The sequence below is a fragment of the Ursus maritimus genome, unplaced genomic scaffold (assembly GCF_017311325.1).
Source record: "Ursus maritimus isolate PB19 unplaced genomic scaffold, ASM1731132v1 scaffold_29, whole genome shotgun sequence".
Classification (NCBI taxonomy): Eukaryota; Metazoa; Chordata; class Mammalia; order Carnivora; family Ursidae; genus Ursus; species Ursus maritimus.
The window spans coordinates 32,363,644-32,374,059 of record NW_024425452.1 but is presented as its reverse complement, the minus strand read 5'-3'; the positions used below and the strand labels follow the sequence as shown (position 1 = coordinate 32,374,059).

The following is a 10,416-nucleotide window of genomic DNA, read 5'->3' as shown; positions in this document are numbered from 1 at the left end:
TAAAGTCCACTTTTTTAAGAGTCAATCGAAACGACGCCTCTTCTTCCGGGCTTCTCTCCCAGTTCTCCTGATCCGTTAGCGCACCATTCGTGTCAGAACGTACTTCTCTCATAAAAAAGGTAAGGCTGAACCATAATTATGTACTTGCCTGTCATGCCCGGTTAAAGTGGGTAAATATAGTCATTTTTATATCCTCAGCACTTAGCTTGGTGCCTGGCGCATAATAGGTGGTCAAACCATAAATATACACATATGTAATTCTTCCGAATGCCTGGGCAGAATGGTGGATTCAGGTTGGACAGGGAGGAATACACATGCTTTTGGGGGGGTGTGGGCCTGTCAGAATTGTGTGGTCGTCCTAGCGTCACCCCCTCCCCAGCAGTTAGGCCGGACACTGAGAGATAATGGCTTCTAAGTTCCAGTCGGTTCCTCCACTTTGGGACACGGCTCCGCAGGGCACCGGCAGGGGGCGGCGTTGCCACGCAGCTGGAGGCTCCGCGGGTAACCGTCCTCTCCCCGCCCCCCCCCCCCGCCCCCCGCTCCTCCCGAGGGCGCGCAGCTTTGGTAACTAGGATGGGGCTCCCTCAATGCCCGCGGGGCGGACTGTTCTTCCTCCCAGGCTGGGCGGCTGGTGCAGTGCCCGGGAGAGTCTTCAGCTTCTCCGGCGGGCGCGCTCCCCTTTGCCCCACCTCAGGGGAGTTACTCCGAAATAGTTCGCAAAGAGCGGCGCGCGGCCTGAAGAGATGGCCTGAAGAAACGGGGGAGCGTTCAAGCAAACGCGGTGGTGCGAGCGGGAGCGCGTGTGGGGGTAACCGTTACACGCCTTTCCCACTGCCGGTGTGACTGAAGCTGGGTAGAGAAACTCTTATCTTTTAGACTCGTCCTTCCACGTTTCGTGGAAAACTAGACAATTTCGCACTGACATCTGTATTCACTTGAGAAAGGCAAACCTTAGCGTGGGACGAACGCGCTTCGCTTCCTCTGCCCAAGAGAGAACGCGCCACGGTGCGTCCGGGCCCGCGCAGCAGCTCTTAGCGCGACACAGCGGCCGCGCGCTCCCCGCGCCGCACTCCGGGCCCGCGTCGCTCTCGGCCCTTGGCCGCTCGCCTGCCCAGCCGCCCCACCGACCGCGGCGTCCGCTCGGTGACGCGCGCTGGCCGACGCCGCGCTCCCGGCCGCCCCGAGCTGCTCGAGCGCACGAGTTGGACGCACGCTCGCGGCCCCGCCCCCGCATCTCCTCGGGCTCGCCCGGAGCTCCCCGGCACTTCCCGAGGTTTCGAGAATCGAAACACAGTTAGCAAGCTCTTCCCCTCCCTCGCGGAGACTTACATGCATGGACAAGTGGACTCTTCAGTTCACACCAAAACCGGTTTTGTTGTTTAAGAAAACGGTCTGGCTTTATACCAGCACGTTGTTTAAACAGGAGGTCCCGAGGAACCCCTTGAACCCCATTATTAAGCTATAATGACGCGCTGAATCCGGAGAGAATTTTGTTTGGCGACTTTCTAGGATGCGCGATTTCAGCCGTGATTCAATGTTTAGGGCCGCTTATGACTCTTGAGGCATTTTAAGTGTCTCTTTTTTTGGGGAAAAAGAGAAAAAAGGTTTGGGAGCGGAAGACCGTTCCTAAATAAAGTATATGTACAAACACACGCCCTGTATACGTACGCAGACAGATACGGGCCTCGCGCTCTACGGCCGCTCGGCCCGCCGCACGGCCCGCCGCACAGCGCGCCGCACAGCCGGGTCGGCCCGCGGGGCGGGCGGGGGCGGCGCCCTATGCAGATGAAGAGGGTGTGGCGAGTGCGCTGCGCCGGAGCCCCGGAAGCGCGGAAAGGCCCGGTATAAAAAAAGTACTGAAGACATTTCCCCCGCACAACTGCTAAAGCTCCAGAGACAGTACCGTGTGCGGCGGCGGCGGCTGCAAGTGGAGCCGCCACCACCGGGACCACCGCAGCTGAGGCGACAGCGGCGCGGGCGGGGGCGAGGGGCGGGAGTGGCCAGCGCAGGCGGCGGGGTCTGGGAAGGACTAAGTCTCTCGCCGCTGCCGAGAGCGCACTCGCGGCTCCTAGAAGTGTTGCCGCCTCGCGGTTTCTCGCTCGCTGCGCTCCTCGAAGGGGCGGCCGCCTCCAGGTGACACAGACGGGACTCCCGCTTGCGCTTTCCAGATGCATCAGAGATACTTTTGGTGCGGGGCTTCTCTGCGGGGCGCGGGGCGCGGGCTGGGGACAGCGGGGGTCTGGGGAGGGAGCGTCTCCGAAGAGCCCTCGAGCCTGCGGACGAACCGGGGAGGGGGCGCGCTCTTATCTCTACAGGCCCCTGTCTGGCGCCGCGCGTCCTCACCGCACTCCTTCCCCCTTTTGGCTTTTAGGACTGACCAGGGCCAGGTGGCGTTCGGAGGGCACTTCATGGCGGAAGGCGAAGGGTACTTTGCCATGGCCGAGGACGAGCTGGCCGGCGGCGCTTACATCCCCCTGGGCGGCGACTTCAGCGGCGGCGACTTCGGCGGCGGCGGCGGCGGCGACTTCGGGGGGCACTGCCTGGACTACTGCGAAAGCCCCACGGCGCACTGCAACGTGCTGAACTGGGAGCAAGTGCAGCGGCTGGACGGCATCCTGAGCGAGACCATTCCGATCCACGGGCGCGGCAACTTCCCCACGCTCGAGCTGCAGCCGAGCCTCATCGTGAAGGTGGTGCGGCGGCGCCTGGCTGAAAAGCGTATCGGCGTCCGCGACGTGCGCCTCAACGGCTCGGCCGCCAGCCACGTTCTGCACCAGGACAGCGGCCTGGGTTACAAGGACCTGGACCTCATCTTCTGCGCCGACCTGCGCGGGGAAGAGGAGTTTCAGACTGTGAAGGACGTCGTGCTGGACTGCCTGTTGGACTTCTTACCCGAGGGGGTGAACAAAGAGAAGATCACGCCGCTCACACTCAAGGTAAAGCCACCCGAAAGGGGTTGGGTCCGCGCCCGGGCCGGGCTGGGGTGCGGCGCGGCGGGCCGAGGGGCGTCCGTTTGATGCCACAGACCTGCGGCCGTGACGGGTTTGGGCGTGCTTCTATATTTGGGTTTTTAATTTTTTTTAGTGAGTAAACTAAGGTGCGTGGACGGTGTTGAGTGTTTCAAGTTCACTTGGTTCTTCAGCGCCACTACTCGTCTGCTTCCTCCTCTGTTCTTCCTTTTCTTCTGTGTGTGTGTGTGTAACTCTGGCTTTGGCTTTCCTTGCATGAGTCTTGTCCAGAGTAGGTTCTGATTAAGTGGAAGAACGAAATGATGTAAATCATTTTTTGAGTCATTTTATGGTCTAGATTTTGGGGAAAGAGCAGCCTGAAGCAGGTTCCAGTCAGTGGGCTTATTACTGTATTGGAAAATGTGATTAGGTTTCTCAGCTGCGTGCAGCTGACTCCGTGTGTGAAGGATATGTGTGGTGCTTCTGGTCGGCTCACGTGTGAAGGAGAGTGTGGGTACCCCCTCCCCCACAGGCACACACGCACTTGGCTCAAAGCGTGTTTTATACAATTAAAATTGTCTGAGGAATCAGCCTCCCAGAATGTCCTAATTTAGTTCATACTTGATTGTAATTGCAGAGTACCCCTGGAGGGACAAGATTCTAATCTCATCAGTTGCCTCAAGGGGAGTGGAACTGGGTGACTAGGGACGTGGGTGAGAGGCAGACCAACTTTTTCCGCTGTATGCCCTTCTGTCTTTTGAATATTGTGTGGATATCGTGTGAATATTCGACCTATAAGACCATTCTCAAAAAATAACGTTTCAAAAGTCAGACATGACAACAGAACCTCTTAGTCCTGCGCTACGTCTGCCAAAAGCCTCAAACTATTACTTCTAGTCTCTTTCCCAGACGGTAAAACCACTCGTTAAATGCATTTTTTTTCTGTTTTCAGAGGACTGTTTAAGACTGTAGGTAGTGTTTTACTGAAACTTGACAAAACAAAAGGGAAGGAGCAAAATAATTCTCAACTGTGAAGAAGATGTATTTATTCATTTATTATTTCTTCTAGGTTTGCTCATCTTCTTGTTTTATCTTTTAAATTGTAGGAAGCTTATGTGCAGAAAATGGTTAAAGTGTGCAATGACTCTGACCGATGGAGTCTTATATCCTTGTCAAACAACAGTGGCAAAAATGTGGAACTGAAATTTGTGGATTCCCTCCGGAGGCAGTTTGAATTTAGTGTAGATTCTTTTCAAATCAAATTAGACTCTCTTCTTCTCTTTTATGAATGTTCAGAGAACCCAATGACTGAAACATTTCACCCCACAATAATTGGTGAGAGCGTCTATGGTGATTTCCATGAAGCCTTTGATCACCTTTGTAACAAGATCATTGCCACCAGGAACCCAGAGGAAATCAGAGGGGGCGGCCTGCTTAAGTACTGCAACCTATTAGTGAGGGGCTTTAGGCCCGCCTCTGATGAGATCAAGACCCTTCAGAGGTATATGTGTTCCAGGTTTTTCATCGACTTCTCAGACATTGGAGAGCAGCAGAGAAAACTGGAATCTTATTTGCAGAACCACTTCGTGGGATTGGAAGACCGCAAGTATGACTATCTCATGACCCTTCATGGAGTGGTGAATGAGAGTACAGTGTGCCTGATGGGACATGAAAGAAGACAGACTTTAAACCTTATCACAATGCTGGCTATCCGGGTGCTAGCTGACCAGAATGTCATCCCTAACGTGGCTAATGTCACTTGCTATTACCAGCCGGCCCCCTACGTAGCAGATGCCAACTTCAGCAATTACTACATTGCACAGGTCCAGCCAGTATTCACATGCCAGCAGCAGACATACTCCACTTGGCTACCCTGCAATTAAAGATCATTTAAAAATGTCCTGTGGGGAAGCCATTTCAGACAGTATAGGGAAAATAAATAAATAAATAAATAAATAAATAAATAAGGCTGAGTGACCTAGCCCTGATGAAAGATGTGTTTTGTGCAATGATGATCTGCTCCTGGTTTTAAGCTTGGCAAAGCTTTTGGATCTTTTCATAGGTATGGGAGCATGATCTCAAAACAACCTTCCTTACCCACCAACCCTCTCACCTGTTCCTCCTACCCAGTTGGATTCTATCCTGAAACAAAAGGGACCTGTCATTAAAAGCAACCAGTTTCTCTTAAAATAACAAAGGAAAAAAATGCTTGATGACAATATGGGTTTGCAGTACCTGCTCCCATAGCTTTGCCATAGGAAAAAAACAAAAACAAACGGAGAGTTTCTTACAAGGTGGAATTTACAAAAGGGAAAATACAGAGGAAAAAAGATCTTACCCCAACCTAATTATCAATTCAGAAGTTCAGATAGTAACAATAATAGAAGAAAAGGGACTCCAACATTGGTATTACTATCTGAGACTTGCAGCAAGTGATTTCTGTGGAACTATCCTGTTACGTTAACAGAAACAGCTTGCTCCGAATGAACAGTAGTAGGTTGGTGCAGTTCTCATAACAAACAGCAGAACTTAATGATGACACAATCCATTATTTCCAGCTGTGTGCATAGCTTGCATTTTTAAAATATGAAAATGCAGGCAGAAACAGCTGTAGCAAAGAAAGTATGCTCAAGGACCAAAGATTTAACAGATAAAAATACCCAAGTAGAAGAGCTATAGTAGAATATATAAAGAGTTAACTATATTTGTTACACACCAATAAACATCAAAGTGCCTGTTGCCTTCTGAAAATTTGAAGCGGAAAAATTTTATGGTTTAATGATTATTTTATTTTATCAGGGACTCAAGAAGAAAATAAAACAACATATAAGCTTGTGAATGGTGGAGGAAATGCCCTATTTTTTCTTGGCAAATACTTGTGTAAAGTTAACATTGTTGGTGTGATATTATCATAGGTACATGTGTATGTGTGTGTACATGATGTGTATATATATACACATATTTGAGATGTATATATATATACACAATACATTGACTATGGTCTAGAATAATGTAGCAAATAGAAAATGTTTAAATACTGTGTGCTTTTATGTTTTCAACAGGATGACATGAGACGTGGGCATATTGCAGTGATGAGTTAAAACCCACATCTAAAAAATTAAAGCAAATGAAGGAGGAAAACAATTAATATATTTGATAGAGCAGAGATTATACATTTTTAGTGAGTTTTTTTTTTCCTTTTTTTTTTTTTTGTGAGCCATAGAATTCTACAAATGGGAGAATATTTGTTTGGCAGAGCACTCTTTTTGTACTGAACTGCCATTTTGACAGTAGGAACCCTTTTATTTTTTGTGTGATACTTGCATGCTTCCATGGTGTATAATCCAGTGGATCATGGATCAATGATAGTCCATTTAAATCCCTGACTGCTAATAAAATTTCTGGTTATTTGAACACTACTTATTAATATTTAAATGAATTTTTTAATGAATGCATTCTGCATTCCAGGACCACTAGAATTTAGTAAATGTGAAATGACCCTTTTTAAAGAGTATTTGCACAATTGCTTAAAATTTATATGTGAGATATATATTATATATAAAATTTTATAAATTCACACTGATATGAAACACATTAGATCTGGTTGTCAGACTGCATTTAAATATTTAGTACAGTACTTTAAATTCAGTCACTTTGCATTGAATCAGATCCAACTTTATTATCTCTTTCCCAAGAGACCAGTTAAACCTTTGTGAAATGAACTGGCATTACCATTTCAGTTCAGTGACAGCAAACCTAAAACCATTCCTTCTCCCAGCTCTAATTCCTTTGGACACTGGTCTCTGAAATTGCATTTGTTAAAAACAAAACTAACACATGCAGAACTTCCCTTTGTATTGTGAAATAGCCACATAATTCCTACCCACTCTGGTAGATGACTGCTTACTATGATAATTCCTCTGAAGAACTTAACCAGAGTTTTGTCACCAAGTTCAAGAGGGATTGGGGAAGAAAATAGCATCATCCTATTGGCAGTGTCATTTGTTTGCTATCTAGGCATCACTCAGATGCTCAGTTGTAGGTTAATCCATCTGAAACTACCTTTTGCACATCTTCTCTTTGAAGCCTTAACAGGAACTTGATGGGTTTGCTGTAGCAGCTTCCCTGTGAATTCTGTCTGAGCTGTTAACAGCTACTGCACTGCCACTCACTGTTTCCTACGGAACTCTTTCTTCTCCCATGTTGGCTCATTCTCCCTCACTCCAGCCCTGGGTTTGAAAATTAATTGTGAATTCCCAGGAAATATTCCATTTACAGATTAAGCCTGATACTTAACTGTCAGAAGCCAGAACTCCCGCCTGTTTACCTGTTTGGAGTTTTCTAAAAGAAAACTAAGGGAACGCTTGGGAATGTAGGAGCAGATGATGATCTGCCTTCTTCCTTCTCATCCTAACTCTTGACAAGTGAGTCGTCCACTATATTAAAAAGAATCGGGAGATCTCTGGTTCCAGCAACAATCTGCTGTTAACTTATGACACGGATTTTTGTTTGGAGAGGCCTTATTTGAAAATACACTTTTCATTTATTTTCTGAAATATTTATGTTCTTCTCTTGCTTACTCCAGGGTTGGTAGCATAGTTGGAAGTGCCAACACCTGGCATTCAGATAGAACAGGCTATGCTCAAGACAACCTTCAGCAGTACTTTAAAACTTATATAATTTATTTCTCTTTTGTATGTACTATGGTCTTGTGCATATGTAGTTGAACAAACAGTGGAATATATGTCTCTCTTTGTGGATGTGTAACCTAAAAGTTTGAATGTCTGGTGAGAGAGAGCCGTGTGTATAGGTCAGAGAAAAGAACAGCTCTCAACTCCTGATTAGTGCCTGTGATTTGCTTGCTTTTGTGTTTATCTGGCCTAGTGTGCTATTAACTTTAAAACAGGAAGAAGTTTTATCTTCTGGAGGCTCTTCTCACCTATCCAGTTTGGCATGTCAGAGAACATTTGACCTGTGACAGTGTCCTTTTAAAAAGTTGATATGCAGTAAATCTGGTTGCCTCAAGAAGTCCTACATTGAGATGGACTTTTCCCTTCTTGAAGTGTGGTCAAGTAGCTGCTCACTTCGGTTGTGGGTGGACTATTTTAATGTGGCTCCAAGTGATACAAGGATGGAAGAATATCTGTAAGCCAAGCCATGGAAGAAACGCAAAAAAAAGTGAACATGCCATTTTTGCCACCCCTTTCTCGTAGCTTATTGTTGGTTGTTTTACTGTGCATAAAGTTGTTTTCAATGCAGTGCTTGTCAAATAAATATTGTGAACTATTTTGTAAATGAAATGTATTATGTTGAAAGCTGTCAGCAGTTCAAAAATAAGCTTTTTTTTTGTTTGAAGACAAAGTGTATTAGATGAAACCAAAAAGTAAAAAAAACAAAACAAAAAAAACATATATAGCACCTATTCGAATATAATCTTTCTTTAAGATTTCTTATAGCATAGCCTTTTCAGTGCCAAGAAGGAATCTTTATGTAATATTTTGTTGTAATAATGGCTTGCTAACAAAATACATGGTTAAAAGTACAAAGTTGGAAGATGTCAAGGTAACTTGGCAAAACTTGCTGCAAAGCCTTGCAGATGGAGGAGGCTCTGCCCGCTGGCTGTCTCTCTCTCCAACCTCTCTACAACCATGGCCTGCTCTGAGATGTCCTATTGCAGCAAGCTGCATCTTGGGTCACTCTTTTGGAATATTTTGACTTTAGACTGTGTCACAGGCAGAAAAGGAGTTGATAGAGAATGGACTCTTAAAAACTGACATGTTTGAATCAGTGCTGGAGGGAACAGATTGTGAATTTTGTTTACAGCATCCAATATTTGGATTTTTTGTTCTTGTAAATAAAAAGAAGTTATTTTTTTCTATTGATTTGTGTCTTTTATCTTCGGTGTCTATTCTGGCTAAAGACTGTGTCCTCTGAATTCCAGTTCGAGTCCATGAGAAAAGACAAGGCAATATTTAGAAAAAAATAGCCTTTGCAAATTTTTGATTACAGTACAATACATTAAAATGTTCAGCTTTCAGCCAGCCTATCTCTCACTAGCTCAATTAGCTCCAAAAGAGTCTAGCTAATGGGTGCCAGATATTTTTTATCTGGATATGAACTTAGCAGTGTTAACCAACCCGGAAGTCAGACCTATTTTCCACCATCACTAGGGACTCATGGCTCTGAATTACAGGGTTCCAGTAACATTAAGTGGGCCTTAGTTTTCATGAGTAGCTGAAGTGGTGTGATTCAGTCATCAGTGGTTGTTTATAGTTTGAGGCTTTATAATATTATCCAGAAGTGTTTACATTCTGAGTTGGGAGAAGGGGAATAAGACTTGGAAGCTGGTAATTGAAAGGGGAAGTGGAAGGAAGAGCAATCATAGGATCTAATATGTTATACTTTGCATGTGAGTGTTGGGTGCAAAGAAATGTTGGATGACTAACATGCAACATAATTTCACCTATTTGGATCACCAGGGGCATACATTTATTTATTATTTAAATTTTTTTCTTCATGTAATTTTGGAAACTTTCTCTACTAGTAGCATGAGAATTTGGTAAGCCTGGCTATTATAGGTCATGCTTGTGGTTTTTAAAACCATTTAAAGTCCTTAGTTGGATAGAATGCATGCTTGACACTGCGTCTATGAAAGAGCCACTCCTGGTACTAAAATGCAGCTTCCCTCACATACACATCATAAAAAATACAAGGCGGTTATTTGGTTTGATAATGGTATTTGTCATTCTCTTCTTCCTTTGTTTCAACCTCTTCATCCTTCTATAACTAGTCCCTCACACGTCTCTGGTCATCATATAATTCTTTCTAAGCAAGGGTTGAATAAGGACAGTGTATATTAAGCTCCTCCTAGACGTAGATACACCCTGCTATTTCTAGTTGAATTGCCAGGCTGCACCTAGCTAAGCCTGGATAGAAGTAATCCACCCTTTTTTTTCCTTAGGAAGCTCATTCCCCAACCATTCTGTTCCTTTCAGAAGAAAAACAACAAAAATTAATACCCAAAAAAGCAAAAAACAAGATTAAAATCAACCATTAAATATAAAGTAAAATAAGAACTGTTAAAATCATCAAATACTTCAGAAATTTAACTAATTTCCTTTTTGACCCAAGTTTGGAATAAATGATACAAATGTCCTTCAGTCTAATGGCAAATACATTCAGGTAGGAGATGAAGAAGAGAAATGATTTTAAAACGACAGTGGCTTTCATCTATCAAGGCCCAGTTTTTGCCTTCTAATGCTGTGCTCCAAAAAAGGAACCAGGTCTCCTTGGACGAATCTAGGGCTGGAGCAAGGAAGAGACCAAATGAAGCTGGAGAATCCATCTTGTAGTTCCAGAAAGCAATGATGTGAAAAAAAAAAAAAAAGCAAAAAATTGAATTAAAAACCACAATGATACAGGGCATGTCAAAACAGCACAAGAGCCAATTGAAAGAGTTTCAGTGGCC

General features: G+C 45.1%; 1 protein-coding gene across 2 annotated transcripts; it reads left to right on the top strand.

Moving 5' to 3' along the window:
• Positions 1–1,877: 1,877 nt before the first annotated feature.
• TENT5A (terminal nucleotidyltransferase 5A) lies at positions 1,878–8,826 on the top strand. Of its 2 annotated transcripts, none has more exons than XM_040643696.1 (3): positions 1,878–2,188; positions 2,372–2,936; positions 4,055–8,826. In XM_040643696.1, exons 1-3 carry the CDS (start codon positions 2,169–2,171, stop codon positions 4,829–4,831), a joined length of 1,362 nt encoding a protein of 453 aa, XP_040499630.1. In that variant the 5' UTR covers positions 1,878–2,168; the 3' UTR covers positions 4,832–8,826. The 2 variants fall into 2 exon arrangements, with proteins under 2 accessions (XP_040499630.1, XP_040499631.1); XM_040643697.1 differs by having other exon boundaries at positions 1,879–2,133.
• The last annotated feature ends 1,590 nt before the right edge of the window (positions 8,827–10,416 follow it).